The sequence below is a fragment of the Amblyraja radiata genome, chromosome 5 (genome assembly GCF_010909765.2).
Source record: "Amblyraja radiata isolate CabotCenter1 chromosome 5, sAmbRad1.1.pri, whole genome shotgun sequence".
Taxonomy (NCBI): Eukaryota; Metazoa; Chordata; class Chondrichthyes; order Rajiformes; family Rajidae; genus Amblyraja; species Amblyraja radiata.
In genome coordinates, this window is record NC_045960.1 from 44,823,104 (window position 1) to 44,844,740 (window position 21,637).

General features: G+C 41.8%; 1 protein-coding gene across 1 annotated transcript in view; it reads left to right on the top strand.

The window, feature by feature from the left end:
* frk (fyn related Src family tyrosine kinase) overlaps positions 1–21,637 on the top strand; it is a 131,665-nt gene that overhangs the window by 98,155 nt on the left and 11,873 nt on the right. The window contains exons 3-5 of the mRNA XM_033021139.1: positions 8,367–8,530; positions 9,791–9,959; positions 15,358–15,516. Of these exons, the coding sequence (XP_032877030.1) occupies positions 8,367–8,530; positions 9,791–9,959; positions 15,358–15,516 (492 nt within the window). The remainder of the gene's footprint in view (positions 1–8,366; positions 8,531–9,790; positions 9,960–15,357; positions 15,517–21,637) is intronic.

Sequence of the window (21,637 nt, forward strand, 5' to 3'; positions counted from 1 at the left end):
TTTTTTTACACAATATGTGAAAATTTCATGTAGTTTGGTGACTTGGGTCACGAAACTGTAGAATAAAACTCCTCGGCCCACAGCCTAATATATTCATTTTGATATTTATCCTTTATTTAAATTTTATTCTGCATATATTCAGTTCAGCCCCATCTGAGTATGTTTTATTTTAATGAGTATGTTAAATTATTCTGGGAGGAACATTTCCCCAGATTTGTTTACTTTTCATTTTGTGTGTGTTGTCCAAGTTACAAAAGTGAAACATCTAATTGTAGACGGGCTAATTTCTTAACAAAAGTATTATTTTTCAAATTTCATTCAATGTAAAATGGTTTCAATTAATCTCTGTTTTGATCCACTCACTGTAATTCTAGAATATGGGTGGAAAATAAGAATGTTTTGCTGAAATATTTAACCCAGAGAAATTTGAATAGCTTCTTTTTGAGGTGTTCGTTTGAGTTGAGATCAGAGGTGAAATATTTTTGCTTAAATAAATCCTGGATTGTGAGGAATGATTGTGAATGATAATGATTTTGTTTAATGAAATCCTGGATTGTGAGGAGTAATTTAATTTATTTCAGGAACCAAATCAACCTTTCACATGTCAAACTACTTTTTTTTCCTTTTCTATATTGTTTGTATTACACGTCCTGAGAGATAAGATGCGAAAGACAGAACAAAACAAAAAAATCACATACTATTTTATCTTCCGATTGACTGGAATAGACCATTGAATGGATTTACTAGTTATCTGAAATGACTATCCCATGCTTATTTGGACTGTAGGCCTACTTTAGACAAAAGCAGACAATAGACAATAGTTACAGGAGTAGGCCATTCAGACCTTCGAGCCATTAGCTGTGATCATGGCTGATCATCCACAATCAGTAACCCGTTCATGCCTTTTCTCCATATCCCGTGACCGCTATCTTTAAGAACTCTATCTAACTCTCTCTTGAAAGCATCCAGGGAATTGGCCTCCACTGCCTTCTGAGACAGAGAATTCCACAGATTCACAACTCTGGGTAAAACATTTTTTCCTCATCTCCGTTCTATATGGCCTACCCCTTATTCTTAAAATGTGGCCCCTGGTTCTGGACTCCCCCAACATTGGGACCATGTTTCCTGCCTCTAGCGTGTCCAATGCCTTAATAATCTTATGTTTCAATAAGATCCCCTTTCATTCTAAATTCCAGTGTATACAAGCACAGTCGCTCCATTCTATCAACATAGTCCCGGGAATTAACCTCATGAACCTACGCTGCAATCCCTCAATAGCAAGATTGTCCTTCCTCAAATTTGGAGACCAAAACTGCACACAAAACTCCAGGTGTGGGCTTTGCATAGCACAGCAAACTTTGAATTTATTGCCGGTCTGATTGCGTTTTTACGCAGGCTATTCATTTCAAAATGAATGTGTATGTGTATGTGTATGGTGTCTTGTTGCCTGCCGTTCAGTAGCTCCCCATCTACTGATCTTGCAAACGACGTGATGCCAGACGCCACCAGTTTGAGGACTTTCTGGAGTTTCACCTCCTGTGTTCTGACTCCTGGTCCAATCTGTCCCCAGATGGTGTGGTTCACTGCCTGTACATTGAGGGAGGCACAGTTTGCAGGAGGGGGTACCTGTTTATGGTCTCCTCCATAGCCAGGTCTTTCAACTGGTGAGCCGCCAAGTAGTTTATATTACTGGCCAGGTCTTCGTCCAGGGGTGCTGCCAGTGGTGTGGTTATCGCAAATCTGGATGACAGTAGTGGAACTTCTGCTCCGCTCCCCTGGGAATGCTCCCCCACTGTGGTCCCGTATTTAGAATCAGGGTAATGCTGCCCCGATATACTTCCCCCTTCTGCGGGGAAGACATTTTGCTGTCGCATGTATGAGGTTCCTGGCACGGCCTGCTGTGGATACCCGTGCTGATACTGCTCCCTCCTGCGGAGCAGATCATTCTGGAGGCACTTCTCCATGAATTGCTCCATATGGGTAGGTCGCCCACGGACGCTTCCCGACAACGGAAGGGATCCCTCCTCGCCCGACCCGTCTGAGTCTACGGGCCTCACAGACTTCTTGTGGGCTTGCGCCCCTGCGGGACCGCCGTGGTTCTTTGGTCAGGCACCAGGTCTTCTCCTGCCGGCTCTGCTGCCGGCGGCAATGTCGGTGAAACAGACAGTCGCCCGGTAGCCGGATTACCGCGGTCTTCGGTAGCCGGCTTCCCCGCAGACTGTCTCTTCACTTTCGACATGGCTGGGTCCACTCCTGAAAATACAAATTTTCTGAACCCGCCAAAAGACCGCAGAGTAGTTTTGAAAACACTTACCTGCCGTATTTTAAACTTAACCGCTGGGAGGACGCAGCGCGCCTGCCAGTCAGTCGTTGGCGCATAGCTTTCAGATATAATGATGCGCACGCAGACGGACGGCCCTTCTTCACGTAGTCACTCACGTGACTCCGAAGTAAAATTACAGGTTGGGTGATGGGTGGGGAGGGATGCGAGGCAGGTATATCACCACTTTTTTTTTTCTTTCTCTTTGTGTCTTTTTATTTTTCTTATTTTTTCTATTCCCTTCTTCTTTCTTTCATTTACTCTATGGCTACACCACTTTGGTAGTCTAGGGGTTCTATCTTTGCACATTTCAGTTTTTCTCTTTCTTGCTTTTACTCCTTTCTTTTCTTCTAACGATAGCTAAAAGTTAAAATTGAAGCTGTACAATAACTATTATTTCATATGCCATTGGTTATATTTTTGTACATTTGCTTCTAATAAATAAAAATACAAAAAAAAATTTAAAAAAAATCTGGACATCCAAGCCTTCTCCGAAAAGGTAGAAGAGAGACGAGGGAATGACAAGGGTGGCAGACATGATTGACGATACTTCCAGTCTTCCCGATGCAATGTAGCATGAAGATGAACAGGATTAAAAGAGGTGACAAGCCTGTGATAGACTGGGCTGTGTTTACCACTATCTGCAGGTTCAGGTGGTTCTCGGACCAGGAGAGATCTTCAGAGATATGCACGGCCAGGAATTTGAAGCTCTTGACCCTCTCCACCATCGACCCGTTGATATAAACGGGACTATGGGTCCCCATCCTACCCCTTCCAAAGTCCACAATCAGTTCCTTGGTTTTGCTGGTGTAGCGAGCCAGGATACTGTGCTGGCATCATTTGGTCAAACGGTCGATCTCACTTCTACACTCTGATTCATCTCCATCAGTGATACGTCCCACAATAGTGGTGTCGTCAGCGAACTTAATGATGGAGTTCGCACTATGTCCGGCTGCGCAGTCATGAGTATAGACTGAGTACAGCAGGGGGCTGAGCACGCAGCCTTGGGGTGCTCCCGTGCTGATTGTTATCGAGGCTGACACATTTCCACCAATACGGACAGACTGTGGTCTGTGAATGTGGAAGTCGAGGATCCAATTGCAGAGGGATGTGCAGAGACCCAGTTCTGAGAGTTTGGTAACCAGCTTGGAGGGGATGATTGTGTTAAATGCTGAGCTGTAGTCATTGAATAACAGGCTGACATAGGAGTTTTTGTTGTCCAAGTGGTCCGGAGCGGAGTGGAGAGCCAGCGAGATCGCATCCACCGTTGATCTGTTGTTGCGGTAAACGAACTGCAGTGGGTCCAGGTTTTCTTGTGCTATTCTGCTTAATCTTTTGTCTTGCTGAGGATGAAGGCATGACTGTTGGCCTATCGCCATGGTATGAGCTTTTTGATGTTTTTCTGTATTCTTTCTAATCATTATAGTTGAGCCGGTTGACAACAGTGGCATCTATGGTGAACACAAGAATCTAGTTGGCGTTGTACTTATCCACACTGCCATGGTGTATAGAGGGTAGAGCGAAGGACTGATAACATAAGCCTGAGGGACATCAGTATTGAGGGTCAGGGTGGAGGAAATGTTATAAACAATACTATCTGACTAAGGCCTGGAGTCCCTAAGGCCGGGCCTAGAACTTTAGGGATGAGAGTCTGTATTATGGTGTTGAAGGCAAAGCTATCATCAACGAATCACCTCTTCACACAAGCATTCTTATTGTTTAGGTGACCAGGGCTCAATGTGGTGTAAGAGAGATATGTAAAAGAAAATTGTAATGTAATGTAATGGCAGATGAGCATCTTCAACACTTATCTTCAATCTTAGTGGGCATCAGTTATATTTAGTTAGATGGAAAGCTGTAATTTTATTCGACTGGATACTGCCTATCACAAAAAGCATTTGAACAGCCAATGATCTCTGCATTCAATATACCTGTAATGATGTCTGTTGTCGAGCAAAAATGTTGTTGGCAAAATTATGTTATACTGCTCTGAGTTATGTTTGTCCTTTGGCAATTACAATCCCGCCAGGTTTTCCTAGCTTTGTTTGTTCCTCAGTAGTATGATTGAAGGGGATTTTGAGCAGTTCCAAGACCAGTACTCAGGTAGAGATGATGTAGGTGTTCAACTTCTGGGCCCTTATAACTCTCTGCACCACCATACTGATCCTTTCCAGCCACTGGCGTCCGTACCACCTGATTACCCCACCTGACAAAACTCTTTATAGGTCTGTGATCACTAGATTTTACTGCATATTTCTTCACTTTGAAAGGGTGTGCAGTCATCATCTATCACAAACTCCAGTCTATTGTTATGATAGAATGAGTCTTACACTGTGATGTGCTGTGACATATGTCTGAAATTGAAAGAATTACCTTCCCTTAATGATTTAAAGTATTAGAATATTATAAATAAAGCATTTCTTAACTACAGTTCTCTTTACTGCTTGTGGCTGCAGCAATCCAAAATTAGTTCTGGGACTTGAGTACATTTGTATAAATACATGCACAGTACTTTTTTTTAAAGTCGTAGAATGCACACAGCTGTGATCTTCATACGGAAATCAATTTATCAGGTCACACATATAGAAGAAAGAATAATATTGATCTGATAATTCAATCAACTTTTGATGTCAATTAAAGCTTTAATATTCAAGCTCATGCTTTATTCTTCGTTATAGGAAGGATGTCAACAAAATAGAGAGAGTACAGAGGAGATTTACTAGAATGTTGCCTGGGTTTCAGCAACTGAGTTACAGAGATAGGTTGAATAAGTTAGGTCTTTATTCTCTGGAGCGCAGAAGGTTAAGGGGGGACTTGATAGAGGTCTTTAAAATGATGAGAGGGATAGACAGAGTTGATGTGATCAAGCTTTTCCCTTTAAGAATAGGGAAGATTCAAACAAGAGGACATGACTTCAGAATTAAGGGACAGAAGTTTAGGGGTAACATGAGGGGGAACTTCTTTACTCAGAGAGTGGTAGCGGTGTGGAATGAGCTTCCAGTGGAAGTGGTGGCGGCAGGTTCGTTGGTATCATTTAAGAATAAATTGGATAGGCATATGGATGAGAAGGGAATGGAGGGTTATGGTATGAGTGCAGGCAGGTGGGACTAAGGGAAAAAAATTGTTCGGCATGGACTTGTAGGGCCGAGATGGCCTGTTTCCGTGCTGTAATTGTTATATGGTTATATGGTTATTGTCAATATTTCTCAAGTGAGTTTGATGGGCAACAGTGTAAGGTTATCAGTTTGCAAAGCTACATTACCTCTGCTGAAATTTCTGCTCAGAAACATGGAATTGATTACGCACATCTATGGAGCACTCTTGCAGTTTAATTTCAAACAGAATAAAATTGATTAGCTTCAGGGTGTTCGCTCTTTTTGATCTGTTATGTTTCTGAAGGGTTGTTCCTCACTTACTTTGCTTATCTTGCACTTTGAACGTTTTCATCCTGATAGATGTGAATAAATCTCTAGATTTTGAATAACATAAGTAATCAAATGTGATTTTCTCTTCAGAATTCTAGAATATTTTAGTAACCATGATGGAGGCGGATTGATAAAGTTAGAGCACATGGAATGGGGGTAATATTTTGATATGCAGTGTGAATTAATTATTGAACAGTATAGGGATCAGTGCTTGATCTCCAGTATTTATAATCTAGCCAAGCAACTTGTCTGAGGTATGAAATGTCTTCAAGTTTGCTGATGATACCAAACTTGTGAATATGGAGGAGGGTGTAAAAGGTTTTCAAGGGGATCTTTGACAAGTTGGATGAGTGGGCAAGAATATGGCAAATGGAATATAATGTGGAAAATGGAAGATCATCCATTATGTACAAATAACGGACACTTAGTGAGAGAATGGGTTGTTTTGATGATCAAAATGACCCAGATGTGTTTGTAGAAAAGGCACCAAAGGTCAACTTGCAGATATAGCAAGCAGTTAGGAGAACAAATGATGCGGTAGCCTTATTACAAGAAAGTTTGATTATTGGAGTAAGAATGCCTTAAGGTAATTGTACAGAGCTTTGGTGTGATTGCACCTAGAGTATTGTGTTGAGTTTAGATCTATTTAACTAAGTAAAGGATGTACTTGCCATTGAAGGAGTACAGTGAAAATTCACTAGACTCCTTCTGGGGATGGTAGCTTTGTTGAATGAGGAGATACAGATAAGACATCTTGAGAGTTTAGAAGGTAAGAGAACATCTCATCAAAACTTATAACTAGTATTTGACCAGTTGAAAGTCAGGAGGATGTTGGCCCTGACGGAAGATTCTAGGATCAGGAGACCAGTTTGAAATGAAGGATAGACCATTTATGACCAAAAGAAGAAGACATTTCTTCTGTCAGACGGCCATGAACCTTTGAAATTCTCTACCCTGGAGGACTGTGGAGGTTTAGTCATTGTTTTCATTCAAAACAGAGATTGATAGATTTTTGGGAATCATGGCAAATGAGAATAGTGCTGGAAAATAGAACTAATTGAAGATCGGTCATGATAATGAATGGCAGAGCTGGCTCATGTGGTCACAAGGTTTATAGCTCCTTTTTTATTTTATTTTAGTCATTTAGTTCATGCTAGGCATAATTGAATCTCAAAGTCCTTCTTCAATACATTACATTCATTAAATCGTCCAACATTTCCCAACCATTATAGCTTCCTGAGTAACTGTCCTCAATCTGATTCTAAGACAGCATAGCAATGATAATGGACATTAAAGTCAATAAATGTATGGGTTGAAATATCTACGTTTGCCCATTAAGCTGAGCTTTGCTTGTTTTATCCCCACATCTGTTTACTTACAAGCACTCCTCGAACCAGTGTCTCACTTCAAAAATGTTTCTGTTCCATGTAATATTGTATCCAATTCACTTTATTTAACATTATTTTTCAATGTGCTATCATAATCCTTTCTAGCAGTGTGTTGCAGATCATAATTACAGGCTGGTTAACTTTTTTGTCAAGTTGGATTTCGTCAATTACTGTAAATCCATTCTTGATGGTCAGCATTCTTTCTGCTATTAGAAATAGAGAATTAGAGTATTCTTCCATCAAAACCTTCCGCAGTTTTAAATCCTTCCATCAAAACCTTTGTGCGAGGGGGAACAACTTAATTTTCATCTCTATTATATGGAAGTCATTTGCTGAAACGTTATCCTGGTATTATTTTCTGCATCAATGCTGAGCCTTAATTTGTTCCCTAAAATGTGCAGGCAAAATTGACTCAAGTACTCCGGCTGGTATCTGACCAATGGTGCTTAAAAGTCAGCAAATAGCATGTTGTCCTGCTATTTAAAAAGCCAAGTCTGCATATTCAGTTTCTGTCATTATCCGAGACTTTTGTTTGCTTACGCATTGGTCTTCTGGTCCTGCATTCCCTTCAAATGCGAACCATTTAATTTGCATTGACTCCTCTAATTTATTTTACTGAAATGTGTAGCTTGTTATAGTAACTTGTTACTGCCTGAAGAAGGGTCTCGATCTGAAACGTCACCCATTCCTTATCTCCATTCCTGATGCTGCCCTCCCGCTGAGTTACTCCAGCTTTTTGTGTCTATCTTCGGTTTAAACCAGCATCTCCAGTTCCTTCCTACACTTGTTACATCTGTATAATCAACTTTCTGTGTTTGAAGTGTGACTGTCCTATTCTTCACCTAGTACATACAAACACAGTGTCGCAGCAGGTAGAGCTGCTGCCTCACAGCGCCAGAGACCCGGGTTCGATCCCGACCACGGGTGCTGTCTGTGTGGAGTTTGTACATTTTCCCTGTGACCACAGGGGTTTCCATTGGGTACTTGCTATCCGCTATTTTAATTTTTTTTAACTAATATTAATTGATGCCTAAAAATCCATTCGAACAGTATGATATGTCCAGGTTAATTCATATCAAAGCCCCAGAGGCAATGAAACTTTGATTTAAATGCAGTGTTATCTCATTCACGTTGTTATTGATCAACCATCACCACTTCTGTATAAAAACTGATTGAATAAAATGTATTTTGAATTATGTTTTGTTTATTTATTTTTTATGACCTAATTTGCAGTTCGTGATGGAGATACTGTGAAACATTATAAAATCAGACGGTTGGATGAAGGAGGCTTTTTCATTGCAAGAAGATCAACATTTAAAACGTTGGCAGAAATGGTTTACAACTACATGCAGAAGCAAGATGGCTTGTGTACAAAGCTTGAGGCACCATGCCAGAAGGTAAGATAATATGCAAAATTAAAATTATTGCATCATTTATATAATTTTAATTTTCTGTAGTAGTACTAGGAGAATGTTTTTCTTTGTCACAAAGTTTTTTGAAGTTTTCAGATGAAATGTGTTCATTGAGCTGGTCAGTAAGTTCCCAAAGACTTTGGCTGTGTGTTTTGTCAGGCAGGAGATTTTTATGATATTTGTGTTCTAGTTGATAGTTTTGGTTCTGGTACACATACCACTTTTTCATTGGCACTTCAAGATGTAGAGCTCTTTACCCTGTCCATGGCACAAACACATCTCAAAGAAATGAAGCAAAAGTACACATTATGGCCCTGGAGCCCATTTCGTTATAATCCTGGTTAATTTTTTTCCCGGATTGTCAATCATTGTGAAACGTAGCAGGCTTAGCAGGCTTCTGTGCCTCCCAACAGAACATAGTGACTGGATGGCAAACATTGTTTAACTGAGTAACTTGTTATGGGTCTTTACGAATAGCTCCATGTAGATGCAACTCTTGGTCCAATTCTCCATGTACTGTGCTGACCTAACAGCCAGCCTGCATTCTCTAATCTTGTTGTGGGACAATAATTCCTGTGTTAGTGCAGCAAGAAGTAATCATTAGAAGAACCTAGAACAGAGATGCTGTACTGGAGCAAAACAAGATACAAGATACAAGATACATTTATTTGCCACATGTACCAATTGGTACAGTGAAATGTGTGGTCGCCATACAGCCATACGAGTAATAAAGTGCACATAACACAAAGTCTTAACACAAACATTCCCACAAAGCAGGATCAAAGTTTTCCACTATGAGGGAAGGCTCCAAAAAAACACAAAACAAAGCACTGGAGGAACTCAGGGGGTGAGATAGCATCCATGGATGGAATGGGCGGATGATGTTTTGGGGTTGCAACACTTCTTCAGACTGATTGGTAGGAGAGAGAAAGCTGGAAAGAGAAGTTGTGTGTGTGTGTGTGTGGGGGGGGGGGGGGGGGGGGGGGGGGAGGAGGAGCTTCCTGTCAGGTTTCTTTTGGCGGCAGTCCCCTCAAACAAAGTATGGTGAACTGAGTGTCTTCATAGCAGTTTTCAAATCTAAGCTCCCCGCTTTGTAGTGAAGACAAAATCAAGCTAAGTGGTTCTTCTAGATTTCATGATGTGGTTCCTTATGTTTTTTTTCATAAATTTGAAGATTCTCATCACTGATTTCATGTGTGCTATTGAAAAGTAAAATATGTTGACCGTCTCTTTTTAAACTATCAGCTGGAAACGCCGGTAACAGTCGGATTATCCTACAACACTGTGGATCAATGGGAAATCCCTCGAACCTCTCTGAAATTAATAAAGAAATTGGGTGCTGGAACCTTTGGAGAAGTATGGCAAGGCGTTTGGAATGACAGAACGCAAGTTGCCATAAAGACATTAAAAACCGGTATGAACACTCATTTGATCAATAGCGATGCAGAGCTTGAGGTCAGGTTTCAAGTAGGATGTGTGTACTAGAGGAATGCTAATCAAGGTATTGAAAGCTAGTATAAGAGATAATAGCTTAGCAATGACTCCATGTGTGAAGCATCGTCCAGTATGGGGCAGGGCTCTTGAAGCTTTGTTATTAACTATGTGAGCAGGGTAGACCTTTCACATGCAAATAGTCACAAAGGGATTATCAAGGGTGGGAGGCGTGGAGTGGTTGGGAGAGGACCATGTGGATGACTTGGTAGAGAAGCAGAAGATATGAATCACAAGTGGAAGGTTGAGGAGAAATTTGGGGAAGGCAACAACTCGGGTTCCAAGGGGCACCGAGGAAATTGACCATGAGCTGTGCAGAGGAGTGAGGGTTTGTGGCAGGAGGGGAGATACTCGGAGCAGTGGCAGCGATAGTATGGAGGGATTAAAATTGATACGAAGGAATGTAACTCAAGGAAAATCTCCTCAACAATGGACCACTTAAGTTTGGGCCTTTAAACTAATACCAAAACAAAGTGCCACCTTTTTGCTAAGACCTGTATCATTGTTATTTTGAGCTTAAAGTCAGCGTACATATCAATGGGTTCCAGGTGTGTATGCGCCACATTCATGACTGACCTGGATGGAATATTTTTTACCGTACCGCCTGTGCTAACAATACCAAATCATATTTACCTACATGAGAGAGGTTCAAGGCCATTATGTCGAGATGTGAAGATGTAGGTAATGAATAAGTTAAATAGGGAGAAAGTATTATATTGTAATTTTGTAAAAATAATTAGTAACTGATAAAGAAACTTATGGACAGATAAGGACACAAGAGGCATATGGGAAATAGTTTGGAAGATTGGAAACAAAATTTAAGTCAATGATGCTGAATGATGCTATGTGCTTCGGACTATTTTTTAGTTGGTCTATTATAAGTTATCTGGATTTGGAAACAGTGAAAAGTGTGTTGATTACATGAAACTAGGATCATGGAAAGCTTTTAAGAAGCAGAAGAAACTCACATAGAAAACAGGAGTAGGAGTAAGCTGATGGTCCCTTGAGCCTGATCCACCAGTCAACAAGACTGTGGCTGAACCCATATTGGCCTCAATACCCTGAGCTTGTTGTCATGGAGAAGTATTCACAGAGGGGAAAAAGCATGCGGATAACTAAAGAGGGGAAGACTGCAGCTTGTATCACACCTGACAGGAGGCAATAATAGAGACTGGGGAATCTAGGTGGTCAGTAATCACATTGGGGCAGGTGCTGTCCTATATTAAACTCCATTTGCCATTGGTCAGCCTGCTTGCCTCGCTGATCAAAATCACGTTGCAGCCCTTGATAACCATCTTCACTGTCCACGATACCATCTATTTCAGTGCCACCTGCAGGCTTACTAATTATGCCCTGTACGTTCTCATCCAAATCATTGATAGAAATGACAAACAGCAATGGGGCCCAGCACCAATCCCTGAGGCACAGCACTAGTCACAAGCCTCCAGTCCGAAAAATACCCTTCAACCAGCACCTCTGCTTCCAACCATGAAGCCAATTCTGTATCCCATTATTATCCCCCCTTCCCTCCTACCTGATCCTACCTTTCCCATTCTTTGAAATTTTTTTTGTTATTGATCGTTCGTTTCTAAAAGATTTCTGGTCCTCTGGCCTACTACCACTATGTTTTCACACCATTGTATGGTGTTTCTTTCAATGTAGCACCATCCTACACTTCAGTAGATGCCCATGGAACGTGCATCATTTTTGTAGAGCCTTTCTTTGTAGCAGAATATGCATATTTTGAAAATTTGTGAAATGATTTCTTAAATATCTGTCACAGTTGATTCATTATCTTACCCTTTAATCTATTTTGCCGTCTGCTTTCACCACCTCTGAGCCCCTACAAGTGTAATAGCCTTTGTATAAGTCTAGCACACAGGTTTCTGACTCAAATTTCTTACCTTCAACTGAATTTGAAACTTTGCAATGCTGTGAAGAATCTTTCCTGGGGGATCCTTTATTACAAGATATCTAATTAATCTTGTATCCTTTTACAATACCAGACCTCAAATAGCCTGCTCCCTGGTCGGTTCCTCACCGTTTCACTCTGACAAACCATTCTGAATACACTTTGTGAGCTTGATAATTATTATCGTCCATGATTATTGCAGTATCTTCCTCACAAAACCCATATAAATGTTAATCTGTACTCTGCTCTACAATATAGTCACTGTTAGGGATGCTATGTAGTACCCTCACTGGAGACTTCTTCCCCTAAGGCATCACAAAGTTTGTTAGTAGGCACAGTTTCTTCCCAGCTGTTATCAGGCAACGGAATCACCCTACCACAATCAGAGACCAGTGCTGAATTACTAACTACCTTTTTTGTGACCCTCGGATTATCCTTGATCGGTCTTTGCTGGCTTTACCTTGCACCAAACATATTCCCTTATCATGTAAATATACACTGTAAATGGCTCGATTGTAATCATGTATTGTCTTTCTGCTGACAGTATAGAACGCAACAAAAGCTTTTCACGGTACCTCGGTACACGTGACAATAAACTAAACTAGACTAAACATGACAAAACTGAGTACTTTAAGGAAGCCATCAGAGGCATTGAATCTATGCTGACAAAGTACAGTGATACAAACTGCAAACCATTGAATTGAATTTAATTGAATAAATTTTATTAGCCATGTATGTATAGTATACATACAAGGAATTTGCTTTGGTGCTTTTTTCGCAAGGATAAAAACACGATATACAGTAGAAAATTAAAAATAAAACATTATAATTTAAACATGAAGATAAAATACCAGAGCAAAAAGAGGTCACAGGCTTTTGTCAGTGGAGTAGAGCTACTGCTCATGGAAAAAAAAGCTATTTTTATGTCTGGCTGTGACGGCTTTGACAGTCTGGAGTCACCTCCCCGAGGGAAGTGCCAAAGCATATGTGGCCAGGGTGAGAGGGGTCAGAAGAAAGGTTTCGACCCGAAACTTTGCCTATTTCCTTCGCTCCATAGATGCTGCCTCACCCACTGAGTTTCTCCAGCATTTTTGTCTACCTGAGAGGCGCCAGAGATGATTTTACCCGCTCGCTTCATGGCCCTTGCAGTGTACAGTTCGTCAATGGGGGAAAAGTTGCTGCCAACAACTTCTCGGCTGATCGAACGATGTGCTGCAGACTCCGGATGTCATGCTCGGTGGCTGAGCCAAACCAGAACATGATGGCGAAAGTGAGGACAGACTCTATGATGGTAGTGTAAAACTGGACCATCATTGCCTGTGGCAGGTACACAAAAAAGCTGGAGAAACTCAGCGGGTGCAGCAGCATCTATGGAGCGAAGGAAAAAGGCAATGTTTCGGGCCGAAACCCTTCTTCAGACATGCAGGTTGTGTTTTCTCAGCTGCCGCAGGAAGTAAATCCTCTGTTGGGCGTTTTTGACGGTGGAATTCCTGCTCCACTGTGGCTTTCTATTTAAGGTCCCTTGAGATGATGGTTCCAAGAAACTTTAATGACTCCACAGTTGTGACTGTAGTGTTGTTGATGGTGAATGGGGGGGGGGGGGGGGGGAGCATTGAATAAGAGCATTGAACCCCAGGTTGTTGCGATGGCACCAGGATGCCAGCTGTGTCACCTCCTGTCTGTAGGCAGATCACTATATAGTGGAGACTTTGAAGCAGGCAGGGACAGTGCAGGTTTGCAGGGACTGATTGAAAATATCTGTGTAGACTGGTACCAGTTGTTCGACACAGAGCTTGAGGGTAGAGGGGGAAACATTTTCCGGTCCTGGAGATTTCCTGCTTTTCTGGCTCCTGAATAACTTTTCCACCTCCTCAATTTCTATTGCTAATGATGGAGAAGTGGCCAGACTGATGTCGGGCAGCAAGAAGGGGGTGGATAGTGGAGGAGGGTCCAGTCTTTGCAAACTGGAGTCAGGCTGTAAGTAGGTGTGAAGTGGTGATTGGAGAGGAGTGGGTGGGGGAGGGGGTTATGTTTCTGTCTTTCAAACCTGCAATAGAACTCGTTCAGGTCTGTGGTCAGCAGACGATTGTCCAAGGAGTGGGGGGTTTTCCTCTTGTAGCTGGTGATTTCTTGCAAGCCCGTCCACACTGAAGACGAGTCATTAGCTGAGAACATTACTTGGCTAAACCCAAAACATCACCCATCAGTCTGAAGAAGGGTCTCGACCCGAAACGTCACCCATTCCTTCTCTCCAAAGATGCTGTCTGTCCCGCTGAGTTACTCCAGAATGTTGTGTCTACCTTTGATTTAAACCAGCATCTGCAGTTCTTTCCTACACAAATCAACATTGGATCTTGCTTGAACTTTGTTATTGCCTGGAAATATAAGAACGGAAATTAGGTAAATGCTAGATGAAAGGATTTCAATGCAATAGGGATACAGTAGCATCATAGTGAGTAGGTATATGGGAGGTTAATAAAAGTAATTCCACAGCAGTCGCAGAAACAAACCTATGCCTTTCTTCCATTTTCACCTTGAAACAACATTTCTTTTTAAGTTTGAACAGATCAGCATTGGAAAATAATGGCCTGGAAGTTTGTGGGACCAGTGAGCTGTTTGGCGCTCAGTGTACACTTGCCTTCTCCCCATAATCCCTTGATTCCGCTAGCCCCAGGAGCTCTATCTAACTCTCTTTTAAATTAATTCAGTGAATTGGCCTCTACTGCCTTCTGAGGCAGAGAATTACACAAATTCACAACTCTCTGGGTGAAAAAGTTTTTTCTCATCTCAGTTTTAAATGGCCTACCCTTTATTCTTAGACCGTGGCCCCTGGTTCTGGACTTCTCCATCAATGGGAACATTTTTCCTGTATCTAGCTTGTCCAGTCCTTTTATAATTTTATACGTTTCTATAAGATGCCCTCTCATCCTAAATTCTAGTGAATACAAGCCCAGTCTTTCCAATCTTTCCTCATATAGCAGTCCCGATATCCCGGGGATTAACCTTGTGAACCTACACTGCACTGCCTCAATAGCAAGGATGCCCTTCCTCAAATTAGGAATTGCTACCTCAATGTATTCATATTATATTAGGTGTACTCTAGGAAAGGTTTAGAAGGACATGGGCCAAATACAAGCAAATGGGATTAGTTTAGATGAGCATTTTGGACAGCAACAAAAAATTGGGCCCTAGAGCCTGTGTCTGTGCTCTATGACTATGACTATGACATCGAACAGGAGTGAAATTTATTTTTCAAATAAATAATATTGGACAGGAATGATTTTATTTTCAAAGAAGATATATCACTGTCAACTATGTGTAGAATATAATCTGCCTATTAGATGTTATCATGGATCTTGCTGGATAAGAGTAAAGGTGATTAGAATTTGTTTAATGTGTTTATTTTTAGGTACGATGGCCAAGCAGGACTTCCTAAGGGAAGCACAATTAATGAAATTATTAAGACATCCCAAGCTAATTCAGCTGTATGCTGTGTGCACTGTTGAAGAGCCAATTTACATTATTACCGAATTAATGAAAAATGGCAGCTTGCTTGACCACTTACACAGTAAGTATGGTAGCTATTTAGAATCAACCAATGCTTTGGTTCACAGAACTAAAGAACAATGTGGTACAGCATTAATATATCATGAGAATAAGTAGTTTGCAATTAATTCCAAAGGGAACGGAAATGTAGGAAATGAGCAGTCTCCAAGTATCCTTGTGATATTAATGTGAGTGTGTTCATACAGATGGTTACTTTTGAAGAAGAATTAGCTTCAGTTTAAATTTATGGTAAGCTTATCCCTGGGTGATGTACAGTAGTTTTGATTACAATGATGATGAAGCTTTTGCATATCTGGTTGTAATGCAAACCAAAACCTATTTCTGATGCGTCTAAAATGATTCCATGCACCAAAACATGTTGTGAGGAAAACATTTCAATTTTTGCACTTTTTTTAGAGATTTTTTTATTAACATTTTTGAGACTCTTTAAAGCAAATGTTGTAAACGTTAACTAGAATTCACATTGGCTAAATGCTGATTCTAGGAGCTTCTTTCAAAATATATTTTTTGTGTTTTGGAAATCAAAATGCTTGTGGAAAACATAATTAGTTTCAATCTACTCAATGGTATATTTTAACATGCAGAAAAGATCCCAAAGTTGCACCAAATACTTGTCTTTGACATGTGTTAGGAATAGTGTCATTTTTTCCCCAGGTAACTTCTAATGAGACTTCTAAGTGCTTTATGTTCATTCTTGTTGAATGAAGTTTCAATGTGACTAATCACTCGTCCGAAAGCAGTGGTGTTGGGGGCAAACACATCCCTTTCATTTTGGAGTGCTGTTTTGCTCGGTAAATATCAGTGCACATTGCCTAATGACAATACTGCACAATCTAAAATAAAGTGCCTCCCAGGTGGCCCAGCAGTTAATTACATTGTGTGGTGTGGTACTGCTTCATATAGACTGAGACGTGTTCAGTATTTACCCCTCCCTCTCCCGTAACCTTCGCCATCTCCCTGAGGACTAACCCTTGCCTCCTCATCCTTACCATCCGTAGCGATGCTCTCAGCAGCTGATAAACATCTCTCTCTCTCTCTCCCTCTCTCGCTCTCTCGCTCTCTCGCTCTCTCTCTCTTTCTCTCTTTTGCTTTCCTTCTCTCTCTCTCTCTGTTACTTTCCTTCTCTCTCTCCTTTCTCTCTCACATTATTTTACTATGTTTACATTACATTGAATGATTTCAGGCATGACATTTCTCCGCGGATCCGTGGATTTTGAAATTTGGTTAAAAAAAAATCTGTCTAAATCTCCGCTATTAATGGCTTTCCGCGAGACAGTGAGCCGCTGCGCCGATGGTTGAGCACGTGGAAATACACGGAGTCTATTTTAGCGGAAAGCATGTATGCGGGTGCGGGCCGACCGTCTTTGCAGGCACATCTCTACGGCTAGTGCTCAGCTGAGCACATGTAGAGTAGCGGTTTTCCTCTGTCCCCTTGGCCTACCGTACCGGGGTTACATACACGTACACAACGCTCACACTGCATTCAAGAGTCTGTATGTCATAGACACTACAATGTTCTTTTTTTTACCTGATTCAATCAGGTAAAATATGTTAAAGGTAAATAAAATTACAGAATAAATTACGGGTAAACAAGCAAGGAAATTGTTTCATTTCAAGGAATAATTATTAAAAAAGCAAGGAACAGGTATGTTACAAGTAGGCGTAGGTGTAATATAAAACATTTTCAATATGACTTAAGTGTAAACAAGCAAGGAGTCAGTGTGATTTTAAGGTATGATTATCACAAATTTTCTGTGTAAATTAAGAAGTGACAAGCAAGTAAAATGTGTTATTTTAAGGTACAATTAATAAAATGACAGTATAAATAAAGGGTAAACAGGCAAGAAAACAGTGTAATTTCAAGGTACAATTATCAAAACAATTCTGAATAAAGGGGGCGCTGCACCCTTTTACCCCTGCCAGGGGCGCTGTCCCTTGGACCCCCATCTCTTTTTCAGTTTTTTCCTGTCTCATGCCTGGCTTATACTGGATACAAAAATGCTTCTTTAGTTTGATATGTATTTCTGATATTAAATAAATAGATATTGCAGAAAACAAAAACATATCAGATGTTCCCCATGTAAAGTGAAATGGAGTCAATGGTTTCCTTTAGTGACCTTCCATTAGAACCTACCTTTCTGTCGTTTTAATGGGTTGAAGGTAGCTTTCTCTTTAGTTTGGTCATGCATTGTATATTATACTAGACTAAGTGGGACCCGTTGGGTCCCATGTTCACATGGGAGGGCTGGTCCCCCGACGCAATATTCCACCTCTCCACCAATTCCAATATTGGTGGCCAGTGGGGGGGCTTTCTGGAGTACTGGTATGGGTTCTTGGGGTGGCAGCTCAGTCCCTCAAGCCTGATCTGCTGGCAGCTCACTCACGGCTGGTGGGCTGGCAGGTGACTCATGACTATTCCTTGAAATTCCATTTCAAGCAGGGTGCAAGGCCACCAAATTCAAATCCATCTTCCTACCATTTCAAGCAGGGTGCAAGGCCACCAAATTCAAGTGCAGTTTCCAACCACTTCAAGCAGGGTGCAAGGCCACCGAATTCAAGTTCCGTTTCCAACCACTTCAAGCAGGGTGCAAAGCCACCAAATTCAGTGCAGTTTCATACCACTTCAAGCAGGATGCAAGGCCGCCAAATTCAAGTGCAGTTTCATTCCACTTCAAGCAGGGTCGAAGGCCACCAAATTCAAATGCAGCTTCATACCATTTCATGCCGGGTGAAACCACCATAAAACCACACAAAAACACCAAACTCACAGTTCAGTAGACATTCAGTGTGTTCAGTTGATTCACAGCTCAGACAGAGTCATGACCTCTCCCTCCCCCATCATACAGAGACTGAGCCACACCCACACTTCTGGGTTTTATAACCCCTCCCCCTCCCACCGGTTGAAAGGTGTGGCTTTCAGGGCGTGATTGACAGGAGAGATTCTCAACATTTTTTAAACACTAATAACACTTTTTTTTTCATTGATTGGAAGAATTCTCTGCACCTGCTCAGCGGAGGGGGGACTGAGTAAGATGGCCAAAAATCACAGTCGTAAGTGGTAGCGTTTTATCTAAAATCAATATACAGTGCAAACAGGAAGTAAGTGCATTTGCAGTAGTGCCTTTTAACTTCAAGCCAAAGCACACAAGCCACCATTTGCAGTAAGTAGTGCCTTTCAACTTCAAACCAAAGCACCCAAGTCACCAGTTGCAGTAAGTAGTGCCTTTCAACTTCAAGCCAAAGCACTCAAGCCACCATTTGCAGTAAGTTGTGCCTTTCAACTTCAAGCAAAAGCACGCGCCACCATTTGCAGTAAGTAGCGCCTTTTAACTTCATGCCACCATTTGCAGTAAGTAGTGCCTTTCAACTTCATGCCACCATTTGCAGTAAGTGGTGCCTTTCAGCTTTAAGACAAAGCACCCAAGCCACCATTTGCAGTAAGAAGTGCCTTTTAACTCCAAGCCAAAGCACCCAAGCCACCATTTGCAGGAAGTAGTGCCTTTCAACTTCAAGCAAAGCACCCAAGCCACCATTTGCAGTAAGTAGTGATTTTCAACTTCATGCCAAAGCACACAAGCCAACATTTGCAGTAAGTAGTGCCTTTCAACTTCAAGCCAAAGCACCCAAGCCACCATTTGCAGTAAGTAGTGCCTTTCAACTTCAAGCCAAAGCACCCAAGCCACCATTTGCATTAAGTAGTGCCTTTCAACTTCATGCCACCATTTGCAGTAAATAGGGCATTTCAACCAAGCCAAAGCACCCAAGCCACCTTTTGCAGTAAATAGTGCCTTTCAACTTCATGCCACCATTTGTAGTAAGTAGTGCCTTTCAACCTCAAGACAAAGCACCCAAGCCAACATTTGCAGTAAGAAGTGCCTTTCAACTTCAAGCCAAAGCACCCAAGCCACCATTTGCAATAAGTAGTGCCTTACATCTTCAAGCCAAAGCACCCAAGCCACCATGTGCAGTAAGTAGTGCCTTTCAACTTCAAGCAAAACACCCAAGCCACCATTTGCAGTAAGTAGTGCCTTTCAACTTCAAGCCAAAGCACCCAAGCCACAATTTGCAGTAAGTAGTGCCTTTCAACTTCAAGCCAAAGCACCCAAGCCACCGTGCAGTAAGTAGTGCCTTTCAACTTCAAGCAAATCACCCACCACCATTTGCAGTAAGTGGTGCCTTTCAACTTCAAGCCAAAGCCCCCAAGCCACCATTTGCTGTAACAAGTGCCTTTCAACTTCAAGCCAAAGCACCCAAGCCATCATGTGCAGTAAGTACTGCCTTTCAACTTCAAGCCAAAGCACCCAAGCCACCATTTGCAGTATGTAGTGCCTTTCAATTTCAAGCAAAGCACCCAAGCTACCATTTGCAATACTAGTGCCTTTCAACCTCAAGCCAAAGCACCCAAGCCACCATTTGCAGTAAGTAGTGCCTTTCAACTTCAAGCCGAAGCACCCAAGCCACCATTTGCGGTAAGTAGTGCCTTTCAACTTCAAGCCAAATCACCCGCCACCATTTGCAGTAAGTAGTGCCTTTCAACTTCAAGCCAAAGCACCCAAGCCACCATGTGCAGTAAGTAGTGCCTTTCAACTTCAAGTAAATCACCCACCACCATTTGCAGTAAGTAGTGCCTTTCAACTTCAAGCCAAAGCTCCCAAGCCATCATTTGCAGTAAGTAGTGCTTTACAACTTCAAGCCAAAGCTCCCAAGCCACCATTTGCAGTAAGTAGTGCCTTTCAACTTCAAGCCAAAGCACCCAAGCCAACATTTGCAGTAAGTAGTGCCTTTCAACTTCAAGCAAATCACCCACCACCATTAGCAGTAAGTAGTGCCTTTCAACTTCAAGCCTAAGCTCCCAAGCCACCATTTGCAGTAAGTATTGCCTTTCAACTTTAAACCAAAGCTCCCAAACCACCATTTGCAGTAAGTAGTGCCTTTCAACTTCAAGCCAAAGCACCCAAGCCACCATTTGCAGTAAGAAGTGCCTTTCAACTTCAAGCCAATAATCCTCCACCATTTGCAGTAAGTAGTGCCTTTCAACTTCAAGCCAAAGCACCCAAGCCACCATGTGCAATAAGTAGTGCCTTTCAACTTCAAGCAAATCACCCTCCACCATTTGCAGTAAGTAGTGCCTTTCAACTTCAAGCAAATCACCCACCACCATTTGCAGTAAGTAGTGCCTTTCAACTTCAAGCCTAAGCTCCCAAGCCACCATTTGCAGTAAGTAGTGCCTTTCAACTTTAAACCAAAGCTCCCAAACCACCATTTGCAGTAAGTAGTGCCTTTCAACTTCAAGCCAAAGCACCCAAGCCACCATTTGCAGTAAGAAGTGCCTTTCAACTTCAAGCCAATAATCCTCCACCATTTGCAGTAAGTAGTGCCTTTCAACTTCAAGCCAAAGCACCCAAGCCACCATGTGCAATAAGTAGTGCCTTTCAACTTCAAGCAAATCACCCTCCACCATTTGCAGTAAGTAGTGCCTTTCAACTTCAAGCCAAAGCTCCCAAGCCACCATTTGCAGTAAGTAGTGCCTTTCAACTTCAAGGCAAAGCACCCAAGCCACCATTTGCAGTAAGTAGTGCCTTTCAACTTCAAGCCAAAGCACCGAAACAACCATTTGCAGGCAGTGCCTTTTTACCTCAAGCCAAAGCACCCAAGCCATCATTTGCAGTAAGTAGTGCTTTACAACCTCAAGCCAAAGCCCCCAAGCCACCATTTGCAGTAAATAGTGCAATTAAACCAAGCCAAAGCACTCAAGCCACCATTTGCAGTAAGTAGTGCCTTTCAACTTCAAGCAAAGCACCCAAGCCACCATTTGCAGTAAGTAGTGATTTTCATATTCAAGCCAAAGCACCCAAGCCACCATTTGCAGTAAGTAGTGCCATTCAACTTCAAGCCAAAGCACCCAAGCCACCATTTGCAGTAAGTAGTGCCTTTCAACAACATGCCACCATGTGCAGTAAGTAGTGCCTTTCAACTTCAAGCAAATCACCCGCCACCATTTGCAGTAAGTAGTGCCTTTCAACTTTAAACCAAAGCTCCCAAGCCACCATTTGCAGTAAGTAGTGCCTTTCAACTTCAAGTCAAAGCACCCAAGCCACCATTTGCAGTAAGTAGTGCCTTTC